The following is a 27,010-nucleotide window of genomic DNA, read 5'->3' as shown; positions in this document are numbered from 1 at the left end:
AATAAACAAATAAAAAATACGTTGACATTATAAGTTTTCATGTATAAGCACAAGGTAGTGTTAAAATAAATACTACCTTGTGCTTTGCATTTTTACCACGTGTTGACAATATCTATAACTTCTTATAATATATATATATAAATGATGAATTATAGGAATTAGAATGCATAGCACCTTGTGCTTTGCAAGATTTTCCATTTTTATTATAATTTTCTACAAAGAAAATAAAGAAATGACATTATAATTATTATAATAAAAACTATTTGATGTTGTAGAAATTCAAATGTGTAACATTGTGCTAAACTCTATTTCATACTCTGAAGTCGAAAGGAACTACTACCAACTACTAAAATTTAAATTAATCGACATGCAGAGATTATTTCGAAAATGAACCGATTAAAATAATATGAAATATAAATTCATGAAATTAAATATGCCCCGTGCTTTGCACGGGCTATCATGCTAGTTATTAGTTAAGAATGCAACCATTACTCTACTTTTTGCAGCTGATTTTGAAACTTAGTTACACAACTTACACTACTACTCAAGAATGCAACAATCAGTTTAATTATCTACTCTTTGCAGCTGATTTTGATTTTGGTAGTGTTCCAAATACTCTATCCCAAAGTGAGGAAGTTATACCAAATCCCATAGTTTGAATGCGAAAGTGGTGGTTCAAATGATATCTCTGCAAAAGCGTAAAATTTTGAGTTAGTTTGTATCAATAAAACCCCAAAAAAAAAACTTGTTTGTAGACAAATCCAGGCTCCATTTTGATTATTCTCAACTGTAAAGTGTTTTTAAAAAATGGGGGTATACAACAAAACGATGGCGGTTGAGGATCTGAATAGACTCTTCCCTAGTATTTCAAGCTTTCATTATGTAAGAGATTGTTAGATTTATAATAGGATTGCAACTTTATATTTATCATGAAGATGTGCATCTATGGAAAGACATTAAACTTTGACTGTTAAAAACCACCTACACTTTATGCGTGTGCAATTACTTACCTTGAGATATCTTGGCACTTCACTTGTTGGTTGTCCATGGTGCAGGTAATAATGGGTCATATCATACAATACATACCCAAATAAACCACCTCCAACCAACCCCGGAGTAGTAGAAGGCGTAGCTGCAAGTTTCACCAAATTCCATAACTGCGAGATGTACATTGCAAAGTGTCGGTCAGGTACATTTAACATCTCCCAGAAAATTCTTCATTTAACATCTTGGAGGGTTCATATGGTGATTTTAATCTGAAATAATCTTTCTTTTTAAAATTAATGTTTCTCTATCCTCCGGACTTAGGTGGTTAATGTGCCACCAGCAGTGAGAAGTATTTCTTGACAGGATCATTGCTTCGGCCTCGATTATTTAATCAAATCATCACAATCTTTTCTTAGATTTAGTGTTAAAACACTTGATGCAACAAATTGTACAGTTATTGCTTACAGCAGATCTCTTTATTGATGGTGTTAATTGACCAACTCTGTGTACAGAATAATTGTCTTAGATATCTGGGCACCCAAACCTAAACCTTAAGAATACTAGAATAGAACTGCATTTCTTCTTACGTATAAATGAATTAAAACTTATCTTTAAATTGTTTGGACCCTTTAAGTATAACATAGAAATAGAGTCATTATTATTGAAGCCCCGTGCACACACATTGAAACAGTATAACAGGGTTGTTTCCTAGTAACAAGGTCTGAGGCCATTTAATCTGATATGAAGAAGATCATACCGGCACCAAGAGAATAGCTGTTGCAGTAGGAGGGAAAACAAGTCGCAGGCCATCCTGGGGATGCTTATGATGGCAACCATGCAGAAGATAATGAAGCGTATTCGTCCTGCAGTACATTGCATTGGTTCAAAGCTTAAATAAACAAATATGCTTCCATTTATTAATTTTGAATATTAATTTAAATACAATAGCAAATTGAATGAATGATTTATAAAGTAAATATGAAATATGAATCAGAGATTAAGAAACATTACTTAACACAGCTCTCTTTCAATATCAAATACAGGGATGACCAGATCCACATTTATACATAGAGGGAGAGGGAGGGAGGGAGAGAGAGAGAGAGAGAGGAAGGGAGGGAGGGAGGGAGAGAGAGAGACAGAGAGAGAGGGAGGGAGGGAGGGAGGGAGAGAGAGGGAGGGAGGGGGGAGAGAGATACCAATAGCTTTTAGTATATATGTGGAAGAGGAAGCGATGCAAAGTGTATTCCATTAATGTCCATATAAAAATGCCAGTTACAATCATCAAGGCTATTTGAGGAAGGTCATGGCCCATCCGAAAAGACGTGTATTCAAACCAGCATACAACTGGGAACCAAATGAGAGGAATCACCCACCAGTCATTGCGTGTAAGGAACTGTTTTAAGCATGCATAAGTTAGTGTCCCTATGATATACGTTTGGTCAACATAGTTTACCATCATCAGTCGGCCAGTACTTGTATGTACAGATATGCATCCAAATATATATATTTTAATCATCAAATATACTTCAAGAAAGGTTCAACGTTAAAAACATTATATGTCCGTAGTACCTCCACGACATCATTTTCAAAAAACCGAGGGCCTTCCTTTGAAACAATGGGCTGGTGAACCCATTCCTGATAAGATTCTCCAAGATGACCAACCTGTGAAGTGTGAACAATTCTGAATTCCATACCAAATAAGTTGCAACGACAAAGATATCATTACTAATACTTTTAGGGTGACTGATGAACAATGAGACCAGGAAGAGCTAATATCAAGAAAGAGGTGGATCTAAAATATACTTGGGGGAGGGGGGTAAACTAAAGAGGAAAAAGAACTGCCGAAGCAGGATATCTTTTGTAAGAAATCCTGCTATTAATAAATATTGTGGATTCTAAATTTTGAATCAGTGATTGTAGAAAAATGGAAATGTGTAGTTAAATTGGCACTCTAACCAAATAATGATAACATATCCGTACTCAACAAAGATATATGAACGGGCTTGTTACCTGGAAAACAAGGGGTTTATTCAAGTCAACAGTATAGTCTTTCGCAACCATCTTGGCACTCCAAGTGCAACTATAATCAGAAACAAGGAAACTTACAGATTAAGCTCCCGAGAGCTTGTTTCCAAAGGAAAAAGGGGGGAGGGGAAGGGGTAATCATAAATCATAAATAGACATTCAGTTTCGAGTGAGCTCAGCTTGTAGAAGCGCAATAGTTGTAAAGTTGGATAACTTCTTTCAAGACTCATAACAATATGTAATTGACATATAACTCTTACAATGGTTATCTAAACAAAACAACACATTAGTAATAATACCAGGGTCACATAATCATGAAACACACAATGTACATCAATAAAACACCCAAAGCCATGATTTAACACACTAAAGCCCCAAACTTTATCAGGAAAAAGCACAAAACTTAATGATACACACAGATATATTAATAGAGAGAGATACAAAGAATAAGAGATCTAGAGATAAAGTGGGAAAACAAGAAGAGAGAGAGAGAGAGAGAGAGAGAGAGGGAGAGGGAGAGGGAGAGGGAGAGGGAGAGGGAGAGGGAGAGAGGGAGAGAGAGAGAGAGGGAGAGAGAGAGAGAGACAGAGAGAGAGGTACCAGTATAGATTTGGGAGTTAGGATTTAGCAAACAGGAGACTTGGTGTTGTGTACAAGTGAAGCTGAGGAAGCCAGTTCTGTTTTTGAACCAAGATACCTTGATAATTTTGCAAGTACATTTTATGTGCTGGAGACTCACCCCGGCTTATAGATGCACAAAAGGCCCATGGGGGCGGGCGCCTTAAAAAGCCGGCTTTGACCGGGTCGGATTTTTCGAACTTTGACTTTGATCAGGTCGGGCCAGGTCGGGTTTTTCGGAAATATCAAAACCCGTTTGGGCCCTCCAAGCGGGTCTAACCGGGCTTTTTTTTCGGGCCGGATCGGATCGGGTCGGACTTTTTCTAATTTAAATCGGATCGAATATTATTAGAGATTCCGAAGAATACATGTGTTAGCAACTAGATCATCGTAAAAATGTATTAGTTTACATGAAATATTTTATGAAAACATTACTTCGTTGAAAACATTTAAGTTCGGTAAAAAATAAACATGTTTATATAATATATTTTATCATTGTTACGATAACAATGATATCCAAATATATATAGTGTACTTATTATATCTTCTTTCATTATTTATGCCACGAAATATATAAATAATATTATTAATCATAAATATGTAAATATATATGTGTTTAAAGTATTATTTATATTTATAGTAAATGTGAATTTATAAATATATAAGAAAATATATTAGAATAATCAGATTATAACCGGGATTTTAACCGGGCCGGACTTTGCCTAAAAATATAGGGCCCGTCGAGGCCCGAAACCCGGGTCGGGACCGGGCCGGGCTTTGACCGGGCCGGGCTTGACCGGATCGAGCTGGGCTAGATTTTCAGGCCCGGGTTTTTTGTGCATATCTGTCCTGGCCGTATAATTTGGACATAACGCACAAGAATATTCTAGTTCGGACAAAATTTGACAGGTTGGCAACCTTGTACAGTTTTGAGTTTCTTCTGTAGGGTCTTGTTTCAAGTTTGAAAAAAAACTATTCTCAATAATGAATAACTGAAAAATTATATATGTATCTTATTTTAAATAAGTGACGAAGTTATTTTGAAAAATTTTATTTATAAATTATTGAATTAATTAACTATTATTTTTCAAAATTTTATCAAAACATAAAAACTACAATTAAGTGGTTAAAATATTTTAAAAGCTTGCAGACAAGTAATATATGATGTGAAAAATCATCATTGACTGGTCAAACTAATTAAAGTTCCACTAATTATAAAAAATTATTAATCACATTTTAAAAAAAATTCAAATTAATTGTATATTTTTTTATATTTTTGCTAGAAATTATATTTAAAATAAAATATGTGTAATTTGAATTAGAATTACAAAATTTGGTAATCCAACTGAGAAAAAGGTCATTTACATGTTAGTAACACAAATGGTTTGTTTAATCTGCCTTTGAAAGTTTATTGAACTCAAAGGAAGTCGGAAGGTTTGAAAATGAAACATAGGATATGCATTTCCAACAAAATGGACACTGCTAATCTCAAGAAACCGGAGATGATTTGAACAAGGAAAAAAGAATTGTACAAATGGTGAAAATTATCTGATGATCAAGAATCTCAACATCTTGATCTTGTTTATCTCCAATTAAAATCATCTACATGATTTGTGGAGGAAGTGTTCCAAACAGCCTGTCCCAGAAGTTACTGGTGATTCCGTATCCAGAGTCATGGTATCTGAAGTGATGATCCATATGATTTCTCTGTCAAAAAGGTTGTTAAAACACATGAGTTTATACCCCCTAACATTACTGCAGGATGGTTTTAAGAGCGTCGGTGGATGCATGTGTATGAGGACTAGAGTAAAATTTCCTATTTGCATTGTGAAAAGAAGAAGGAGATTGTGTGCTATATAATTACCCTTAGTTTGTGAGAAACTCCTTTCATTGGCTTTCCATGGTGCAAATAATAATGTGTCAAGTCATAGGCGACGTATCCTACCAAGAAGGTATGAATGGTTTAAACAGCAAGTTCCACAACTAAAACAGCACATCATGGTATATCAGAATTAGTCATGAAAATTACTTCTTCTTGTTTGCAACAATTAGTAATCAGTGTGTTATGTCTCACGTGAAACAATGAAAAGAAACAGTATAATCCTTCTTTACATATGCAATCTGATTTGATAAATAAAAACCAAGAGTACGCAGAAGAGGATTAAGGAGATCCTAATAGTAAAGGAGCTTATCTCCAATGTTGAAAAGTATTCTAGTTCAGTCTTTGTCCCCTCCCCTCTGTACTATAACGGTAAACAAGAGTAGTTAGATAATAACTTACTATTGAAGCTAAAATAGCGGCTCCAGCAGGAGGGAAAACAAGTCGAAGACTGTCCATAGGGTGCTTGTGATGGCATCCATGAAGAAGATAGTGGAATGTGTTTCCCCTGTACAATTTATTATAGTCAAGTAGAATGTAGATGGATACAGAAAATATAAGTGTTAAGGAAAAACACTAACCAATAGCCCTTTAATTTTCTATGGAAAAAGAAGCGGTGCAAGGTGTATTCCATCAATGTCCACCCAAAGAAGCCAGTTAAAAATGTGGCTGTTAATTCAGTAGGAGCGAGTCCCGTATTAACAGATTCTAAAACAAACCAAGTTGCAACCGGAAGCCAGACGAGAGGAACAACCCACCATGCTGTACGAGTCAAGAACTGTTTCCAGAACAACGATTTCCTAAGCTCATAACCCCAAATGGATGGTACAAAAAATGTCTAAAAACAGAATTTTAGCATTGTAGCCTAATGAATACGACTCAGCGGAGACAAGTGTGTATGAGTACTCAAATCCACCACTACCGAACTAAGTGCACTGAATTCATATGACTGCATGAAAATATAATCTAGCAAATTTATTATCTTTTAATTTGGCTTATGATAAATTAGCTAATACCTCCAGAAAGGGATTAGCGAAAAATCGAGGGCCTTCCTTGCTAAGAATGGGCTTGTTGATCCACTCTTCATAATCATCTCCAAGCTGACTGACCTGTGTATATATCAAATTAACTAAAAAGCGAAACAGACCTAGTTGGCATTTCTTGTCGACGCATTATATTTAGACCTGGAAAACAAGGGGCTTGTTCAAATCCACAGTGATACCCTTTGCGGCCATCTTGGAGCCTCCTAAACTATTGTACACAAATTTGAAGTTAACAACGCTAATTCATCCAGCAAAGACACGAATATTTCGCAGGCACACTAAAAAAAATCTGTGTTCTCATGCATTATTTAAATCTAAGGCAACATAACACCATTAATCTTTCACCATGCGTAAAAAGATAAGAAAAAGGATGTACAATTTGGTGCATCATAGATGCATAAATAAGTAGTATTCACAATTTTAAGAAATCAGTCGCATTACCTGGAGACGATGGTGATGAAAATTAATCCAGAAACTTGGAGGGGTTGATTCACATTCACGGGCTCTGATAAATTTAAGAAAAGTCCCTGGCTGGTTAATATCAGAACTCGTGAAAGAGATTCGAAAAGAAATGTGAAGTGGTCACATATAGGGAATAGAATTGTAATGTAGGGTACATTTCATTAGTCCTTGGCCTACACCTGAGGACAACCTCACAAGTCGCAACTACATAGCAATAAGCAGTGTCCAATTAGCTTTCTGTGAGGAGGTTTTTTTCGTGTTTTTAATGCGCAAATTATACTAACTTTCAGCTAAGTTTTGTGATGGTTCTCATTTGATTATCTGAACCAAAGCCATGTGTCCCATTTTATTATTCACACAAACGTAGACACAAATATATCAAGAAAATAACCACCTTCATAATGAATTTTATTATTCACTTTTTGTTGCTGTAACGTTTGGACATCCATTTTAACGATAAATATATTTGTTTTCTTTCAAATGCTTCTCTTGAAATCCCTCCCCTGATTTCAATAGTGGAATTACCAGGATTCTTGAATCACGATTCTATGAATTCTTCTCCTAAGGTATCATCACATAGTGTTAATTGTGTGATTAACATATACAAATTGTATATCTACGTTCAATAATGTCTTATTCAATACCAACATTTTGTGGTTTAATAGATACAATTTGATATGTTAAATTGATTTGATTCTTCATGCAATTTATTCTTTTCCGGCTAAATGATGATTTGATTAGTTAATTGTTCACATTGGTATATATTCCGGCTTCTTTTAACAGAATTGTTGTTAATACTTTGGTTACCGTTTGCATTTTTGTTATGTTTTCGGATTGGCCCCGGTCTCCCTCAAAAGCCATTTTGGGGCTTAGATGTCATGTCGAGTCCCTGTTTCTTAAAATTAGGAGAAGGGCTTAATATAATTGATGCATATTTTCCCATTATGTTGTGGAATATGTGGATATCGATAAACTCCCACTTGCCACAAGGACTGCTAATTTGAGCGAATTTATATGTTGTTGTTACTTGTAAATGCTGATTATAGTAGTGTAAGAGATTCAGATAATTGTCTAGAAACTGCAGTAATGGAGTCCAGTGCAAACAACCAGAGCTAAATTTTTTAAAGAGAGGCCTAATAATAACCCTAGATTGCGGCAATAAAATTATTATTAGATGTACGAGAAGTAGTAAATTTGGTCCTCACAAATGATTCTGCCCTCCATTTTGAGTGACAGTCAGATTTTACCTTTTTGAAGAAACATGTACAGAGAGTAGAAGAATCTGGCTACAGTTGGTAATAACATTGCAGATTGCTAGAAATAGGATCCGAGGGTTTGTGGTAAGATAACAGAAAAATAAAGATTAACAAGGGAGTTTTTGAGTAAAGATTGCAACTAGTTTGATTAAACTATAAGTTTGTATATGATCTGGCCTGTTGCTAAATCGTTAGCTGTAGGTACATGTAGTCAAATAGCTAGGAGTATTAGTTGCGGAAGGATGATGTATTTGCTAGATTGGAGTACGACACAATATAACCTGTTGCAAATTTATTTTGTTCAAAGTTCTTTTCATTTGTAATTAGCTGAAATTTTCACTTGTGAAGGTGTTTATGAACATGTCAGACAGTCAGCATGGAGCTAACTCTTACGTTCTCAAGCTAGTCAGAAGGCACAGGCATGACTGGCTGACTCTTGTACTCCTCGGATTGATTGATGGATTGTTAAATCTAATAGAACCTTTCCATCGCTATCTCTCAGAGGAAATGCTAACTCCAGACATTAAATACCCTTACCATCATGACACTATACCTATGTGGTCTGTACCAGTACGTTCTTCGTCTTAATATTATCGTTCTTGTTATAATTTCTCTAAAGTTCAAACTGATATTAGTTTATAATGACAAAAAATTAGTTACATTAGAGGTTAGTAATTCATATCCAGAGTTGGTAATCTGGAACTTTACCATCCAGCCTTCTCAAGACATGGTAGATTATCATACTTTAAAAATTATGCCGTGCTGTCTGAAAAACTGAGACTTTTTACACATATCATGGACGGGTTATAGAAAAGTTCAACTGGAAATAAGTCCTAAATCAACAATGGATATGGATCCCTGTACAGAACTAACATTTATGATTATACCTAATCAACTCTTATCTTTGTAACAGATATATGCTTACTTGTTACCTATCTTGCTGTTTCTCCTATACTACTATGTACGAAGAGATCCACATGATCTGCATTATGCTGTTTTGGGTAAGTGGTGCAGTTTGAGTCTTGTGTAGTTTACCTATGTCTAAATAATAGGTACCCACTTTATTCTAGGATGTTCTTAACTGAATGGCTTATGTATAAATTATCAATAGAAGTTTTGTTACAAGAGGTTGGTTTATGCAAATATATCTACCTTGACATACCGTTTTAGAATGGTTACTTTTGCAAGTGCAGGTGTGTTGTACTCTGGAATAATAACCGGAGTTATCACAGATACAATAAAAGATGCTGTTGGTCGTCCACGCCCAAATTTTTTCTTCAGGTGTTTCCCAGATGGAATGACGGTGCGTCCTGATTTTAAATCAAACCATACGAGTTTCCGCTAGTCTCCTTAAACAAAATATTTTGTTAGGGCTGCTTGACTGTTTTTTCCTGACCAGGTTCTGTTTGTCATATCCAGGCTTTTAAAGAGAATGGAGATGTTCTCTGTCACGGTGATTCTAAAATTATAAAAGAAGGATATAAAAGCTTCCCAAGTGGACACTCTTCTTGTAAGTAGGTCTATCAAGCTAAATAGATACTTTGTTTGCATTTACTTGGACGTTTCAAGTATGTGGGAATTAAGCTAATGATTATTTTTCTTTCGTTTATAATTAACAAACGTAATTTAAATAGACATATTGACAGTAGCAAAATTTTATGTTTCAGGGTCTTTTGCAGGTCTTGGTTTCCTTGGTTTGTATTTGAGTGGTAAAATTAGAGCATTTGATCGTAGAGGTCATGCTGCAAAGCTCTGCATTGTTATACTTCCATATCTTCTTGCTGCGCTAGTTGGGGTGTCTCGTGTTGATGACTACTGGCACCACTGGACAGATGTTTTTAGTGGTGCATTATTAGGTTTGTTGTTCATTATAAGGACTTACAGTAATATCATCCAATATGTGATGAAAGTGATCATGCTGAGAACCACTGATGCTGTTTTGTGTAATTAAATATTTTTTTTGCAGGTATAATAGTTTCTACAACTTGCTACTTGCTTCTCTTCCCATTCCCACATGCGATAAATTGTAAGTTCCAATGTGTAGGGAGTCATATCCACCGTCTTATAACTTAGATACATTTGTATGAAAGTTTCCGATGCTTTTTTATGTGGTTGAAAATAGACGATATTCATAATTAACCAGGAGTGTATCTTAGTAACATTCATAGGATGATAACTTTTAGGAAAATTAACGATGCCTTTTTTATGGTTGAAAATAGACGACGATATTCATAATTACCTAGAAGTGGAAGTATACATGGCTATTAAAATCCAAACTTTTTGTATCTTGTAAATTTCATCTCTCTGAATCATCCACCTTGTTGCCTTACATATCAAAATGCAGGTTGGGCACCTCATGCCTATTTCATTATGCTAGAAGAAAGTGCATCCTCTTCAAGAGATGAAGAAGTTTAATTGAAGATTAGATTTTGAATGTCGGATAGCAGGTTCAGGATACTAAGGCTTTTCTTCTTCTTCTTCTTCTTGGAATTGAAGATTATATGTAGATAAAATACTGTACGTGTGAAAGTTGCTACAGAAACACATTTTTGTGTCAACAGCTGTACACATTGAACATCATACTGAAGTTAATTACAAAATGTATATATGTTAAAATTGTTTATTATATTGGAAATTTGAAATTTGTATTTTAGAAGGTTCCCGGAAGAAGCTAAAATAAAAATCAAAATTTGATTCAAGTTGAGCCTCTGGTCTGTACACAAGCACTTTTGAAAGAAAAAAAGGACACCTTATTTGTTACTCTCTTGTCTGTCTAAAGACAATGCCAGAAATCAAGTATTAATAATCATGTTTTACGTTTCATTTATATGTTTGCACAAATAACATTTGGCTACTCATTTAAACAGTGCTGCCAACCGTAGAAAAAGGCACCTTTTTTGTGCAGCAACATTTTGTATAAACTGCTAGGCAATATGTACGCAATTACAGAGCCTGAAATTTATAAATATACTCAGATTCATAATTAATTGGTTTTAGAAAATTAACTCTATAATCTTAAAACAATAAGACACATCAATAGAATATATTAGATTTGGTGTCGATCTGATGATCAAGACATGGTTGCCTGCTGAAAGAGATCAGTGTGTAATTATTACAGTATCGTATTTGATCACGTAGACACGAAACTCAAGCTGCAGCTTCCTCTTCTTCCTCTTGATCATACTCCTCTTCAGCAGTTGCATCCTGATATTGCTGGTATTCAGCCACAAGGTCATTCATGTTACTCTCTGCCTCTGTGAACTCCATCTCATCCATTCCCTCACCAGTGTACCAGTGCAAGAAAGCCTTTCTCCTAAACATGGCCGTGAATTGCTCACTCACTCTTCTAAACATCTCCTGAATAGAAGTCGAATTCCCTATGAAAGTCGAAGACATCTTCAATCCCTTTGGAGGTATGTCACATACACTAGACTTGACATTGTTAGGTATCCACTCAACAAAGTAGGAAGAGTTCCTGTTCTGGACATTTATCATCTGTTCATCCACTTCTTTCGTACTCATCTTACCACGAAACATTGCTGAAGCAGTTAAGTAGCGTCCATGACGTGGGTCAGCTGCACACATCATGTTCTTAGCATCCCACATTTGCTGTGTCAGCTCTGGGACACTAAGGGTACGATACTGCTGAGAACCTCTGGATGTCAAGGGTGCAAAACCAACCATGAAGAAGTGTAGTCGTGGAAATGGGATAAGATTGACTGCGAGTTTCCTAAGGTCAGAGTTCAGTTGTCCGGGAAAACGCAGGCAACATGTGACACCGCTCATGGTAGCAGAGATCAAATGATTCAGATCACCAACTGAAACAAGGTAACACAATAAACAGAGATTTAATTAAGGCAAAACTATATCTAAAGAAAAAACCGTACAAGTAGAAAAGAACTAGCCCAAATATCAGATTACTATTGTAATCTGATACAGGAGGAGAAACCACAAAGACTTACAAGTGGGAGTTGTAAGCTTAAGGGTGCGGAAACAGATGTCATAAAGGGCCTCATTGTCCAAAACCATACATTCATCAGCATTCTCAACAAGTTGATGAACAGAAAGAGTGGCATTGTATGGCTCAACAACAGTGTCAGATACTTTTGGAGAAGGAAACACTGAAAATGTTAACATCATACGGTCCGGATATTCCTCCCTGATCTTTGAAATGAGAAGGGTGCCCATACCAGATCCTGTGCCTCCACCCAGTGAATGGCAAACTTGGAATCCTGTCACAAGGATAAATCAACAAATTAAGGTAATTAGTGAAAGATATAAAAAACAAGGAACCTTTTTGGTAATTAGGTAGCGATTAATGTCCATAATGTTTTCCTTTGTAGCTTCTAACTTGATGCTTAAAGAGATAGCTCAAGTGGCAAGGGCTTTTCCCTTGTTGTCCCAGGGTTCGGTTACATATAGATCGACATCAACTTAAACTCTTTTCTTTATTCCTCATAATGAGAATTACCAAGTCTAATACATGGAGTAGGTATGTTATGTACCTTGCATGGCGTCACAATTCTCAGCTTCCTTCCTGACAACATCAAGAACAGAATCAACAAGTTCGGCTCCTTCCGTATAATGTCCTTTAGCCCAATTATTACCAGCACCGGATTGCCCAAACACGAAATTATCTGGTCTAAATATCTGTCCAAAAGGACCTGAACGAAGCGAATCCATAGTACCTGGTTCCAAATCCATAAGAACAGCCCTTGGAACATAACGACCACCACTAGCTTCATTGTAATAAACATTAACTCTCTCTAGCTGCGTATCAGAGTCCCCGTTATAGTTTCCGACGGTGTCAATGCCATGTTCATCACATATTACTTCCCAGAATTTTGCACCAATTTGGTTCCCACATTGTCCTCCTTGAATGTGAAGAATTTCTCTCATTTTTTCAAGACTTTTAGAATATGAATTATGGTTATGGGGAAATGTACTGGATCTTTCGGGGTGATGAAAAGTTAGAAATTTTTGTTTGGAAACTGAGAGAAAAGAAAAAAAGGTTGTGTATTTCGGTTTGCAGACAATGGAGGAGAGGAAATGCAGGAGACTATTGAATCGGGTTCGAAAATGCATGGTTTTCCATATTAGCCGCTCCAGATATTTGTACCTATTATGAGTTACGACACATGGTTATCGGTTATCGGAGAAACTTAACAAGTTCAAAAATTGAAGATTATAGTTTGGATAAGTCTAAAATTGGTTGTAAAGATGCTGAATTGATAACTTATCTATGTAATTTGTACAATTTTATTTGTATTCTCATCACATCACTTGGCCAAACACCACAAGACGTACCAATGTTTTTCTTGTTGCTGTTTGTTAACGCACACTAATAGCATGAAAGTAGAGTTTTCCTAACTGACTTAAGGAATAGAAGAGTTCAACCACTGTACGAACACTTTGTTAGAATAACTGGCTTATCCCTTTTAACACATAAAACCACTTTATGTAAAGATATCCCAACATTTGTTACCGGGAATATATGACATTCGCCATTATACAGGGTACTTATAGAAAATGAGATTTATTCCTTGTAACCTATAAATATATAGAATATTGGAATCGATCAAAGTAATTATCCCCCTTGAAGATCACGATTTAACCAGCAAACGATATTCTCTCCATAGAGACCAAGTTCGGGTAATCGAATGGTCAAATAATTGATGGAGTAGTTCATGTTATTAATGCTAGTTCTCCCTTACAGACAGAAGTCATAGCAATCTGGAAGGCTTGTCAGCTTGGCACAAGAAGAAATTTTAGTCAGGCCATAATTGAATCAAATTGTATGGCAGCTATCTTTCTGCCTCAAAGGATACTCCACCTTGACAAATTTCTGTGTTAATTGAGGCTATTGATATCAACAAAATATTTACATTAAACAAATGGAGTGGAAGGACCACTACGCCATAGATGGCCTACCGCAACCCCCTCCCTAAAAAATGTTACCTAATATGTTACATTAGATAGGGTAGTTATGAGCTAATTTAACATTATATTTTTTATGTTATCTTAGCCAAAGACAAGGTGTTGCATTAGCTGCAAAGTGTTACAGCTTCCAAGATATTTGTCAAAGTGTTACCTTAGAGTATTAAAATATAAATACTCTATATTCTCTTAAGCGATTAAATATTAATTTTAATTCATTATAAAAAATTTAAAGTTGTATTAAAATTTAAATAACAAGATATATGATACATGGATATTTTATTCAGAAAAATTTTAAAAAAAATCAAAATAATCATTTCAAAAGTAATAATTATTTAAATATATATATATATATATATAAAACAATATAAAACTGTAAATCTAAGAATTTTTAAAACTGAAAAATTTATATAATTATTGCTCTTTCTTAAAATAACTTAAATTATAATATTAGTAATAATAATATATCAAAAATTGTATGTAAATTTTTAGTCACTAAAATTTTAAAAGCCCCCAATTTTTTTAAACAACCGCCAAAATTTTGGTCTAAAAGACCGCCCACATTTTCAGAGTTAAGACACTTCAATACTCCCTCCCACCCTATCCTCTCTCACAGACTATTTCTCCCAACTCTGTGGCCTTTCTCCCATTCAATCAAATCTTCTCTTCTCTTAAATTTTTGAACTCTTTAGTTAATCTTCACTCACTCTTCTATTTTTGTTTTCTCTTGGTTTCAATTGGGACTTTTCATTCCCAAATTCAATTAGGGTTTGTAGTTTGTGGTAAAATTAGGGATTTACATTAATAGACCGTAGAAGTTTCGGAACTCATGGGAAAACTCTGAAGAAAGCCTCCATTCATTCTTCTTGTGTTGGTGAAAGTGAATAAGGAGAGGGCGGTGAATGCTGGTGTTGTGAAGTTGTTGGTTGAGATGGTGGGGGAACAGGGGAGTGGAATGGCAGAGAAGGCAATGGTGGTTTTGAGTAGTTTGGCGGGGAAGGAGGGTGGGAGGAGTGAGATTGTGGAGGTAGGTGGGATTCCGGATTTTGTGGAAGCGATTGAAGATGGTTCGATGAAAGAGAAGGAGTTTGTGGTTCTTAGTTGCTTCAGTTGTGTAGTGATAATGCTTCAGTTGCTAAGCATAAGGTGTGCATATTTTTTTTTTGTTACTTTCTGTGTATATATGTATTGTATTGAACATGATTCAGTTTAGTCATTATATTTGTTTAGATTGGTATTTACATGTTTATTTGTTGCTCGATCTACATGAAGTAAACACATGTTAATCTCCATAAAGTGACATTCCAGTTGGATGAATATGTAAACAAGGTCGCCTCTATACACCTTAAAGTTGGCAGAGAAGTAAACACATGTTAATCTCCAACTGGAGAGATGAATATATTATGATCCAATTAAGGCCGCCTCTATACACCTTAAAGTTTTTTAAGAGTTGGTTACTTAGCTTCACACATATTACACATACATATATAGAGAGATTATCCGTGATCATATCAAGTGGAATTGGAAGCTTGGATTAATTAAATTTTAAAGCATCAGCATGAGATTTTTCCTTGCTTATCAGTTTGTATATATGAATTAAAACTTTGTAAATTGACCGGTGAATTACAGGTACCATCTCAAATGGAGCAGCTCTATTGCATCAAAAGGGTGCCAGGGAAGTTGATGCATGCACAACACATGCTGTCTTTAGGTATAATACCTTATTTGGTTTATAACATTCAATTTTTACCCTTTTCATTATAAATATATTTAAAATGATCTTTAGTGACATGACTAGTGCAAATTAGGATATTATTAAAACTGCCATTTCAATAATTTTAAAATGAAATGGTATAATGAAATGTCTGTGTCTTAACGTAGTTCTCCTGCAATAGAAAGGTTATCAAGCGGCTTGTTTAAAGAGGTGATCATCACAAATACCATTCCGCTGTCAGAACACAAGTATTTTCCTTAGCTGACAGTTTTATATGTGACCAATCTCCTCGGTGAGACAATATGGCGTGTTCATGATGACTACGCAGTAAGTGCTTTTTTGAGTAATAACAGATTACACAGTAAAATCTGCTCCATGATTATCTTTCTTCATCTCAGTGTGCTGCGGCCCTGCAGGATTTATGTACTTGTTATACTTTCACGATTACTATCTTTCTACCGTAGAAGCACATTAATGAATACTGTGGATATTCTTCCTTCTATATTTGATTGATATTAGGAGTTGCAGAACCTACAGTTATTATGTATACTTACCTATATAATTTCTGTAAAGGAAGGCCAGACATTGGAAAAGACTAGTTCTTGGCTTGGGCTGGATGGTAAGTTTTAAAAGTTAGTTCTTTATTTAAGTTACACCTTGCAATCTCTAGACTGTAACATTTATCCTCTCTTTGCAGGGTTTGTGTTTGGACAGCTCTTATGTTAGTCCTCCTTGCAATATTCAATGCTTGCACTATTATCAAAAGATTTACAAGAATTGCAGGAGAACTCTTTGGTATGCTGATTGCAGTTCTTTTCATGCAAGAAGCTGTCAAGGTATTTTCTTGGTAATGAAAATAAAATTAGTAGTGCCCCTAAGAAGTGCATAATAATAATGAGTCAATTGAATTTGTATTCCAGGGGTTGATTAATGAGTTTAAAATTCCTAAAGGTGAGAGTCCTTCTAAGGAGAAGTATAATTTTCAGTGGAAGTACGTAAACGGGCTGCTAGCAATCATTTTCGCATTTGGTGTACTGTTTAGTTCCTTAAAGAGTAGAAGAATGAGGTCGTCACCGTTTGGCCCAGGTTTGTGAAACTTCCGGGGTTTTAATATTTATTTTTTCTCCGAACTTAAAACTGAAATTAATAAATACTTGTAGGCTGGGTACGAAGTTTCACTGCAGATTACGAAGTTCCTTTATTAATAGTAAAATGGTCTGCATTCACAGAACTTGTACCTGATAAAGTTCCTGCAGGAGTTCCCAGAAGACTTTGTATTCCGTCTGCTAGTAACTTAAAAATTGTTTCGTCGTGGGCCAATAATCCAGGTTAAATACTCACTAATTTTTTTACGTCTATAAAACACATGTTGATGATTCCATCTTTATATTACAAGAATTATTGCTAATATCTGCAATCTATGAACTGCAGAATATGGGATCAGTTCCTACAGCATACATCTTCGCTGCAATCATCCCAGCTATAATGATAGCCGGTCTTTATTTTTTCGACCACAGTGTCGCTTCCCAAATGGCACAACAGAAGGAATTTAATCTAAAGAACCCTTCTGCTTACCATTATAATTTATTGTTGCTTGGTATCATGGTATATAAGTTAATTGCGATTCTCGTAAATTAGGCTTGTAATGTTTGTATTTAGTAGATTAAGAAGTTTAGGATGTATTAGATATAGTACATTTAAATTGTACATCGATTTTATGAAATGGTATTGTTGGATGGATCGTTGGGTTAATGAATTTGTTTTTGGGATTGCATAGATATCAACAAAAAATTTTCATTTTTTTATTAGCAAAGTGGTACATTAGCTTTATAAAATGTTACAATAAAAAAAAAATGGGACCCATATTCCATGTAATAACTGTGGGCCCAAATGTGGGTCCCACTTTTTTAAAAATATTTTAGAACTCTAAGGTAACATAAAAAACAAGTTACAACTGATCTCTCTTTATGTTGCATTAGCAAGCTAAGGCAACATATAAATAAGTTAAAACACGATGTTGCCTTAGGAACCAAAGATGTTACCTTACACCTCTAAGGCAACATGGAAAAACCTATCTTTATGAAAATGTTACTTTAGCTTAAAAGTGGGGCAAGAGCAACATATTTACCTCCTAATGCAACGATTTTTGGTATTACAGTAGGCATTTTATGGTGTAGTGGACACAGACCGAAGATCACTCCTTAAATCGAGCTCAGATATCATGTTAAATAACCAGTGACTCTAAAACTTTGGTTACTTTAACATGGTATCCGAGCTCGGTTTAGGAAGGGTCGTAGGATTGATCCTCCAGCCGATGTATTTATATATTTATGTCGTTGTCTGGTTGTTGATTTGTGTAATTGTACAATTGAGAGAAGCGTTGAAGATTATAAGATCGTGTTGAGGTATTCCTTTAAATCATATAACAATCAGATCCAGATACTTGGTAATCACGGATACTTTTCAACTAAGCGAAGGCTTTACACAACTAAAAACAAGAAACACAAGCTGCTGCACAAAGTCCTGCACAACACTGTGCGCAAACTTCACATATAGAGCTGAAGCAACAGAGGCAACTCCAACTGCGAAAATAGAACCTCTTTTGTAGTCAGAATTAATTCTTACCATTCCAAAATAAGTACATCAAGAAATCAAAAAACAGAAATCCTTGTTTTTATCATTTTAACATGCCTAAGAAGTTTCTTCTTACGGTAAGATTTGTTTCCCATAAACAAATCTTAGCCCCTTAGGATTATATCCTGCCTCCGCCACTGCTTCTAGGAGTAAACAAATATGCTTTTTTGAAACTTACGGGGGCATGGCACCGAGAGGCCCCATGTGCCCCCGCCTATGCCTAGAAGTAGGCATAAAATTTACTTATAGCTTATCCTTTTCGAGTAAACCCTCCTTCATAGTGACACATATATGATATGTTGGGTTCAATTTAGAAATCTGCGGTTTTTATAATTTGCCTTATATTATCTGAAGAAATGTGAATCTGAATCAGAAAGAGCAAAACACATGCATAGATATTAAATAGATACGTACCTATTAACTTCCGAATTGTAACCTCTATCTACTTGATCCATCTTTTGTGTTTCCGGCTGCATAGTCATTCGAAAAAATTTCAGATTATATTCCACGAGAGAGCAGCTTGTTCTCTTCCCAAATTGCAGTATGCATGAGTAAGGTCGGTGAAACAGAGAGAGAACGAGAGAGGACCTGAAGAAGTAATTATGCTCTTAAGGAGCAGGGCCCTTTGAGATAAATGAGAATTGAAGTTGTAGGTTTTGTAGGTGAGGTCCATCAATTAGAGAAAGGCATAAAGAGAGGGAGTAAAGAAGAGGTAGATGTATGCCAATAAGTGCCAACTATGCATGGGTATACATGCCTACATGCATGATAAGTGTTCAATCGCCTACATGCATGATAAGTGTTCAATCGCTCTAAAATCTTAAGCTTAACAAATATAACCAATACGAATACTTGTACCAATTACAATATTTAATTTAAATCAAATAAATGAAGGTGAGAGCTCGAAATCGAGTCCCTTTATAAATCAAGCTCCAATATCATGTTAAGTAATCAGTCGCTCTAAAATTTTAATATAGTAGAAAAAGATCCGAACAAGATCTTATACTCTTTAAATATGCCAACTAGCAAACTACTTGATTAAGTTATTCTTCTTCTTAAGAAAAAAACTAGCTTGATTAATAGGCTAAAAAATGTGATTTGTACTAGGCAATTCAATTGTAACTTAAATTCGAATTACTATCATTTTGAAATACTCACTCCGTCCTAAAATACATATTGTTTTAATTTTTGAGATTTGAGGATGGTTAGTCTAATAACCACCGGTCTATCACCTTTGGTGAGGATACTTTAAGAAAAACTCTACATGCTCACACAAGTAAATTAGGACTTTCATTCAAAAGTTCTTTTAAAGGCATTCAGATGAATATATAATAGATAACCTCTTAGTAATAGAAGGAATTCATGTCAGGAAAAAATCTCAGAGACAGTTCAAAACCCTGTTTCATATGCAGTCGGAAAATAACCGTCAATGTATATGTTTTAACTAAATTTACATACTATTCTCGTCCATTTGACTTTGTTGAAATTTATATTATACAAGTGGAAGATTTGGCTATGAAAATTCCACATTTCATAAAGGTACTTACCTTATACATTCGGTTTCCTCAATACTGGCGTGACAACAATACAAGAAGCAATTCTATCAACACTTAAATTGCACAAGTCATGCCAAACAGATTGATGTGAGATGTTTTTAGCAAATACATTTGAATGAAGTGCTTTCATTCTAATCGGATAATCACAAAAATTGTCTTGACCGATTATGAGACTGATGAGGCCTTTTTAAGTTTTTTATTAATAAAGGCCTTCTTAAGTTTTAGACTAAAACTTTAAGTTTTTGCCGAATTCTCGTATCCCCGTATCGCGCACCCGCACTCACGCACACGCACTCGTGCTTCCTAGGTTTTAGTAGAAGTTAAAAAGTAAGAAAAAGAAATATGTGATCATATTGAATGAGATGTCATTGAGGCTGTCTTAGCCTCCAATATCACAATGATATGGTAAAACCTCAAAGTTTTGAGGCTTGCAATTAACCAAGATATATAAAACACAATCAGTCACCGCTGATATTTTTATTTAAGGTTGATGCCAACAAGCAAATTGCGATACAATGAAATATCAAAATCATCAATGTCAAATATTAGTAATTAAACAATAATTGAACAATGGCTTCACAGCCATAAGAATTAATTATAACCAATCCAATACGTTCACCTGCTTAAAATCGTGCCTGCAGCTGCTGGACTGTGTTTTTGTTTAGTTGGAAAGCCTTGGCAAGAATGTCAGCAGATATATCAGGATTGGCTCCAAACACAGCATTAGCAATGGTGATAACCCCTGGATTTTGGCTGCTAAGAGCAGCAATTACTACTGCATTATCGTGTCCAATATTCTGTTGATAGTGTACAAGACCTTCTGGGAACACAAACACATCACCTTCGTTAAGGACTTTGGTGATATGACGATTTTCTGGATTCGAAGTGACAAATCCAACCCTCAATGTACCTTTGATAACTGTCAAAATTTCAGTAGCACGTGGATGAGTATGTGGAGCATTGATTCCCCATGGTGCAAAGTCAATACGAACAAGGGAAATGCCAAGAGTGTTGAGTCCAGGAATCCTGGCAACATTAACCGTAGTTACATTTGATCCAACTTTAGTGGATGATGTGTCACCGGCTATGTTCAATCCGCCAGTAAAGAAGTCGTTTTCAGTTACAACCTTGGGGTCCTTACAAACTAGTCCGTTCACCAACACTGAAAAAAGAATTATATTTTTCAAAGTGAACAACAAAGTGAGTTAGTTAAATATGTGAATCATGCATGAAATATATATACCTGGGCTATTTGCATCAGCAACGCAAAAATCCTGAAGAGGATTATTATCGGTCGCCAGAGCAACAAAGCAAGTCATACTACTTATAACAAAACATATAAAAAGAACTTTGGAGCCACTTGATGAAACCATCTTCAAACTTTTGGATATAATTGTGATATGTATAAACGAGTTGGAGAAACGTTTAGAGAACAGATAATGAGCTTTGAGAGTTGAGTTGTGAAGACATAGATATTGTCTATGGCTTATATACAATACTTTAACGAGGGAAAGTGTGACAGAGAGGATAAAAGATACACATATATTGCTTGCATGACATAGTCAATGTAATAAGAATGAGTCTGATTTAATTATATAAATTATGCACAGTCAAGATACCGGAAGTAGTAAAAATGGCAATTCGGTCGAGAATTGAAGTGGTAAAACTAAGTATCTGGCATTTGTTATTTTAATTATATATATGTGCATGACATAGTTTGGTTAAAAGTCTATCCAACAGATCATCTTTAACTAATTGTTAAATTTATTAGGTGCACTGCTTTTAGTATTCCCCAGGAAACAATAATAAAAAACCAAGCACCTCAATCTGTTTCTTAATGTTATTAATAAAATAGCGAACTGTCAGCTTCTGAGCATATATTCAAAATGCAATGTATTCCGCAAAATGAGTTCAAGACATTTCAACCCACGTGTAATTAACTTTGCATGTATTTCAATCAATTTTACCTGCTTATAAGTTTATATATACTTGTAACATACCATTGCTGCCACAAAAGAACGCTGGCTGCTTATTAAGTTACTAATAAACCAGCAAGGTGAAGGGAATCATGGAAGTCTTACCTAATATAACAAACCTAGTTCAATTTAAGGTATTTAAGGTACATTTATATAGATAATTGTGATTTTAATATTTTCAATATTAATTTTTTTGATCTTTCACAGTATTGTACTAAAATTCAACTTCGAGGTGTAATATATACAATTAACGATTTAAGTATCATCCTTATCCTGAAGGTACATTACATGTAATATTTGATAACATTTTTTTAGTGCTAAATCATGTAAGATTGATTTTTATGTGCTTCTGGGAAACGAAAACATTAGATTAAAAATTCAATCAATATTTTGAAAAATTGTAATTCTAATAATTTTAAGAAAATCGACGTCTAAGTATGATTATTATTATGTGATTTACTCACTAACATTAGACATCACGAATATAGATTTGGGGTTTTTAAACTTACGGTGCATGAAAAAAAATTAAAAGTTAATTTTAGAGTAAATATTATTTTGCATCCATAGCAATATGCCTTTTTTTAAAATGGTTATATATTATTTAAATTTTGGCACCTTGAACCTAAATATTAGTTGTTTTAATTTGAACTTTTTTGACCATATTTCGTCCAAATTGACTATTAACATTAGTTTGTGCAATGGTAGAATCAGAAAGCTCTTTTCACCACACTACAAGAGTTCATTTGTAATGGAAAATTTGCGACGAAATAATTGGGTACGCCACTTTATGTCAGATTATGATAATTTTTTATGACGGAAAACCAAATCGTCGCAAGAATAATATTTCATAATTAAAATTTGGCATTAGACATTAAAAAAAGGGAAATTCATACAACGTTATTTGAAAATTACGTCGATTTGAACTTTCCATTACGACAGGAAACTTATGACAGAAAAGTTAAGATCATCCAACTTACAACTGAAATCGGCGGAAGCGGTAAATTTGAAATTTTTGCCAAACTTTTGGCGGTAAATTCAACCTTTCTCAATTTTTCGGCGCACAATAACTTGCGACGGTCGTTAGTAAGCAAATATTTTTTTTAAAAAAGAAATATTTTTCAATGATCCAACCATACAGATATTAAGATATATCAATTTTATTCATATAAAAATTAATTATAAAATTTCAAATTTATCTTGTATGATATGATTTGAAAAATATAATAAAAGTACTACTCACTAAAACGAGATTCGTTTATGATTAACTAGTTATATTTTTAGTAACTTTCCCGAATACGGTCTATCACATGTACTCATGCTTTTATTTTCCGATTCCGTAATTATTGTATAATCAAAATTGAAGTCCAATATTACGGAGAACAAACCACACAAAATCCTAACTTCGTTTTCTACTGAATCAAACACAAAATTTACAAATAAATACATGGATCGATTGCTAATGATAAGTGAAAGCTATCTATAATATCAAAAATTATAAAAAATGTCTAGAAATTAAACCCCCAATTTTAAACAATAAAACCCTAAAATCAGGTTTTAGTTCCTTACATCTTTCAATAATTTTGAATAGAATCTTTTGGGGTTCGATGAGAGTTTCACGACTGTTACTCACATGCTCGATTTGGATGCCACTAACACCACGACATAGTAGATTGATTTCAAGAACATTTAATTAACCCTAATCGTAATCAAAACCCCAAATCAACCGAATTTCAAAAGAGTAGTGCTAGATGCACAAAAAATTTTACAAAAAATTGTTAAAAAAAGATGTGTCATGGTTGATGTGGCAGTTTAAAATGATTTAATTGGTGCTTTTGATGTAAATGCATGGGGGTCCATTTTCATTTAGCCAATAAAAATTTGACACTTGACATTTTGTAACTATTTTTGGGAACCAATTTGGTACCCTTAGCATTTTCCTTTCAAAAATTACCAAACACCAAATTAGATGTTAGAAATGGATAGTGCTCATTATGGAACTCTATGCTGGTTACTGTAACCACCAGAGAGTTGGAGTTCAATAACATTTTCAAAGTTGTTGATTTTTGAAATTTGGAATTATGAGGTTTTATTCTGTTATTATCTAAACTTTGAATGATATTTTTCCCAATTTTGCCCATGGTCAATTTTTCGGTAATAGTTAATTAGGACACTAAACGATTCGGAGATGTAAAACGAACCGACAATTAATATTTTAGGCACAAGGTGCCAAGATAAATAAAATAGAACAAATTCGGAAAAAACGTAAATTGTTAGGTGGTGCAAAATATATTTTACTCTTAATGTTAATATACATGATCAAATTTTATAATCAATTTCCTTTACAAAAAGAATTTATAATCACAAAAATATGGTTATGCATACTATTAATTCCTAACATATTTAGATATCTTAAAAAAAGATAAATCATAACACACAAAATCGAAAGAATAAAATGATAAAATTATCAATTATTAAAAATTTAATCAAAATAACCATTCTAAAAACGATGATCAATTTTAGCCAATTGGATACTCCACTATAAGTAATTGGGTATCTCAATTTATATTAGGTACCCTACTGACAGTTTGGTATACTATATACATAGAATACTCCAAATGATAGTTTGTATCTTATATATTTGGACAATTGGATATGCCGAATGTTAAAGTTGGCTAATTTTTGAAAAATGATTATTTTTATTAAATTTATATAAAAATTAGGCTAAACTTGTTTTTCGTGAGAGTTTAAGATTAGAGATGAATATGTTGTACTATGATAAAGTACCTAGTTGGCCTAGAGTTGAGAATAAGAAGAGAGTGGAAACTTACTAGTTATTTAAAGAGAACTTAACTAATTAAATCGACTACATTTGGAAAAACAACATCAGAAAGATTTAGAAGATGTCTCTTTTTAAATGCACACAAGAAATGTCAAAGCTTAACAAATATTATCTGGAGTTCCTAAAGTAAAGTAGAGCCATAACTTCAGTCACCGATGAGATTTTATTTAATAAGGCTGATACCAACAACTACAAGAACATGGCGATACAAATAAAAATTAAAGGCAACAATGTCAAATAACAGTAATTAAACAACTGAGCAATGGCTTAACAGCCTTAATTAAGAAATATATAATAAATCCAATACGTTCATCAATCTGCTTCATCAAAATGCGCCTGCAATTGCTGGACTGTGTTTTTGTTTAGTTGGAATGCTTTGGCAAGAATATCAGCAGATATATTAGGATTGGCTCCGAATACAGCGTTTGCGATGGTGATAACCCCTGGGTTTTGGCTGCTAAGAGCAGCAATCACTACCGCATTATCATGTCCAATATTTTGTTGGTAGTGTATAAGACCTTCCGGGAACACAAACACATCACCTTCGTTAAGGACTTTGGTGATATGACGATTTTCTGTATTTGAAGTGACAAATCCTACCCTCAATGTACCTTTGATAACTGTCAAAATTTCAGTAGCACGGGGATGTGTGTGTGGAGCATTGATTCCATATGGTGCAAAGTCGATACGAACAAGAGAAATGCCAAGCGTGTTGAGTCCAGGAATCCTAGCAACATTAACTGTGGTTACATTTGATCCAACTTTATTGGATGATGTGTCACCAGCTACGTTCAATCCGCTAGTAAAGAAGTCGTTTTCGGTTACAACCTTGGGGTCCTTACAAACTAGTCCGTTCACCAAAACTGAAAAAAGAAGCAAGTCTGTCAGATGTTTGTAGTGTACAAGTAAAATGTAGACAACAGATAATATGAAAATGAGGTAGTTACGTCAAGAATGCATGCATTTAAAATATATATATACCTGGGCTATTTGCATCAGCAACACAGAAATCCTGAAGAGGATTATTATCAGTGGCCAGAGCAACAAAGCAAGTCATACTACTTACAATTAAACATATGAAAACAAGTTTGGAGCCCCTTGAAGAATCCATATTTGAAAACTTTTGGTTAAAAAAAATGCTAAGAGACCAAATGATGAGTTCTGAGAGTTGAGTTGTAAAGATATGGATCTTGTCCAAGGCTTATATAGAAAACTTCTACCAGGGAAAGTGTGACAGAGAGGATAAAATATATACAAAATTGCTTACCTATGGCACTGACATATTCAAGATACAGAGAAGTAGTAAAACTATATATGTAATTGGCATCTGTTATTTATTTATATTTATTGTTGTGACATAACTTGGTTGAAAGTCTATCCAATAGATCATCTTTAACTAGTTTTTAAATGTATCAGGTTCACTGCTTCTAGTTTCCTCAAGAAACAATAATGAAAAAACCAAGTAACTCAAGTATGTTTTTCAATGTTAATAACAATATAGCTAACTAGTCAGCTTCTGAGCAGATATTCAAATTGCAATGTATTCAGCAAATGATTTTGAGACAAATTCAACCCGCGTCTAAGCTAATTCTCCTGCAGCTGGTAAAAACTTTGCATGTGTTTGAATCAGGTTTACCTGCTTAATAATATGTTTATATATTATATAACCTACCACTTCTGCCCCAAAAGAATGTTTATTGACATATTAAGACCTTCACATCAGCAAAGTTCAAGCCTTCTAGACTATTCTCATAGTCCAATACAGAGCTGACATCTGTTAAGTTAGAATAACAAACTTTTCCTCCATTTTTATTAGTTTTGAATAGATCTGTGTATATGTGTAATCAAGAACACACATTGTAATTACTTCTTCTCTTTTCTTCGATGAGATTTTTACTTTCAGAAAAGATAACATGGTATCAGACCCCGTGTAGACGATTCTATTGGCGATTTCTTAGTTATTCATCATTCTTCGACGTTTCATTGTTATTCCTGCATAATTACTATTCGTATACAAATTCAGGTTCATTCGATCAATTATAGATTGTTGAATTTGAGTTAATTCTTCGTTTTATGGATAGCTA

General features: G+C 34.4%; 7 protein-coding genes and 1 long non-coding RNA gene across 15 annotated transcripts; 2 read left to right on the top strand and 6 right to left on the bottom strand.

Moving 5' to 3' along the window:
- Positions 1–388: 388 nt before the first annotated feature.
- On the bottom strand, positions 389–3,753 carry LOC141663932 (dihydroceramide fatty acyl 2-hydroxylase FAH2-like). Its single transcript, XM_074469777.1, has 7 exons — positions 3,613–3,753; positions 2,998–3,067; positions 2,557–2,649; positions 2,184–2,380; positions 1,745–1,850; positions 1,011–1,157; positions 389–688 (listed from the first exon to the last, which is right to left on the bottom strand). Exons 2-7 carry the CDS (start codon positions 3,046–3,048, stop codon positions 569–571), a joined length of 714 nt encoding a protein of 237 aa, XP_074325878.1. The 5' UTR covers positions 3,049–3,067; positions 3,613–3,753; the 3' UTR covers positions 389–568.
- Positions 3,754–5,009: 1,256 nt separating this feature from the next.
- Positions 5,010–7,139, bottom strand: LOC141668257 (dihydroceramide fatty acyl 2-hydroxylase FAH1-like). 3 transcript variants are annotated; one of them, XM_074475051.1, is made up of 7 exons: positions 6,994–7,139; positions 6,694–6,760; positions 6,526–6,618; positions 6,091–6,287; positions 5,912–6,017; positions 5,495–5,571; positions 5,010–5,337 (listed from the first exon to the last, which is right to left on the bottom strand). In XM_074475051.1, exons 2-6 carry the CDS (start codon positions 6,742–6,744, stop codon positions 5,551–5,553), a joined length of 468 nt encoding a protein of 155 aa, XP_074331152.1. In that variant the 5' UTR covers positions 6,745–6,760; positions 6,994–7,139; the 3' UTR covers positions 5,010–5,337; positions 5,495–5,550. The 3 variants fall into 3 exon arrangements, with proteins under 3 accessions (XP_074331152.1, XP_074331149.1, XP_074331150.1); XM_074475049.1 differs by having other exon boundaries at positions 5,266–5,337; positions 5,495–5,613; XM_074475048.1 differs by lacking the exon at positions 5,495–5,571.
- Positions 7,140–7,455: 316 nt separating this feature from the next.
- LOC141668094 (putative lipid phosphate phosphatase 4) lies at positions 7,456–10,899 on the top strand. Its single transcript, XM_074474787.1, has 8 exons — positions 7,456–7,580; positions 8,619–8,840; positions 9,184–9,271; positions 9,464–9,573; positions 9,690–9,780; positions 9,938–10,126; positions 10,237–10,296; positions 10,615–10,899. Exons 1-8 carry the CDS (start codon positions 7,563–7,565, stop codon positions 10,683–10,685), a joined length of 849 nt encoding a protein of 282 aa, XP_074330888.1. The 5' UTR covers positions 7,456–7,562; the 3' UTR covers positions 10,686–10,899.
- Positions 10,900–11,223: 324 nt separating this feature from the next.
- Positions 11,224–13,534, bottom strand: LOC141668093 (tubulin beta-7 chain-like). Its single transcript, XM_074474786.1, has 3 exons — positions 12,776–13,534; positions 12,233–12,502; positions 11,224–12,088 (listed from the first exon to the last, which is right to left on the bottom strand). Exons 1-3 carry the CDS (start codon positions 13,353–13,355, stop codon positions 11,418–11,420), a joined length of 1,521 nt encoding a protein of 506 aa, XP_074330887.1. The 5' UTR covers positions 13,356–13,534; the 3' UTR covers positions 11,224–11,417.
- A 1,243-nt stretch (positions 13,535–14,777) lies between these two features.
- On the top strand, positions 14,778–17,682 carry LOC141667388 (putative boron transporter 7). 6 transcript variants are annotated; one of them, XM_074473864.1, is made up of 8 exons: positions 14,781–15,353; positions 15,837–15,918; positions 16,089–16,248; positions 16,499–16,540; positions 16,619–16,757; positions 16,842–17,007; positions 17,082–17,249; positions 17,353–17,682. In XM_074473864.1, the coding sequence occupies exons 5-8, from the start codon at positions 16,641–16,643 to the stop codon at positions 17,472–17,474; spliced, it is 573 nt and encodes a 190-aa protein (XP_074329965.1). In that variant the 5' UTR covers positions 14,781–15,353; positions 15,837–15,918; positions 16,089–16,248; positions 16,499–16,540; positions 16,619–16,640; the 3' UTR covers positions 17,475–17,682. The 6 variants fall into 6 exon arrangements, with proteins under 6 accessions (XP_074329970.1, XP_074329965.1, XP_074329966.1 ...); XM_074473865.1 differs by having other exon boundaries at positions 16,495–16,540; XM_074473863.1 differs by having other exon boundaries at positions 16,441–16,540.
- A 634-nt stretch (positions 17,683–18,316) lies between these two features.
- On the bottom strand, positions 18,317–19,284 carry LOC141667663 (uncharacterized). Its single transcript, XR_012552725.1, has 2 exons — positions 18,970–19,284; positions 18,317–18,503 (listed from the first exon to the last, which is right to left on the bottom strand). It is a non-coding gene; the product is annotated as an uncharacterized LOC141667663 (long non-coding RNA).
- Positions 19,285–20,580: 1,296 nt separating this feature from the next.
- Positions 20,581–21,582, bottom strand: LOC141668095 (putative germin-like protein 2-1). The gene is made up of 2 exons (XM_074474788.1): positions 21,355–21,582; positions 20,581–21,273 (listed from the first exon to the last, which is right to left on the bottom strand). Exons 1-2 carry the CDS (start codon positions 21,482–21,484, stop codon positions 20,735–20,737), a joined length of 669 nt encoding a protein of 222 aa, XP_074330889.1. The 5' UTR covers positions 21,485–21,582; the 3' UTR covers positions 20,581–20,734.
- Positions 21,583–25,114: 3,532 nt separating this feature from the next.
- LOC141667799 (putative germin-like protein 2-1) lies at positions 25,115–26,087 on the bottom strand. The gene is made up of 2 exons (XM_074474423.1): positions 25,908–26,087; positions 25,115–25,789 (listed from the first exon to the last, which is right to left on the bottom strand). The coding sequence occupies exons 1-2, from the start codon at positions 26,035–26,037 to the stop codon at positions 25,239–25,241; spliced, it is 681 nt and encodes a 226-aa protein (XP_074330524.1). The 5' UTR covers positions 26,038–26,087; the 3' UTR covers positions 25,115–25,238.
- Between the last annotated feature and the right edge of the window lie 923 nt (positions 26,088–27,010).

The sequence above is a fragment of the Apium graveolens genome, chromosome 6 (genome assembly GCF_009905375.1).
Source record: "Apium graveolens cultivar Ventura chromosome 6, ASM990537v1, whole genome shotgun sequence".
Taxonomy (NCBI): Eukaryota; Viridiplantae; Streptophyta; class Magnoliopsida; order Apiales; family Apiaceae; genus Apium; species Apium graveolens.
The sequence above is the reverse complement of the archived record's forward strand: the minus strand, read 5'-3'. Positions and strand labels throughout refer to the sequence as shown.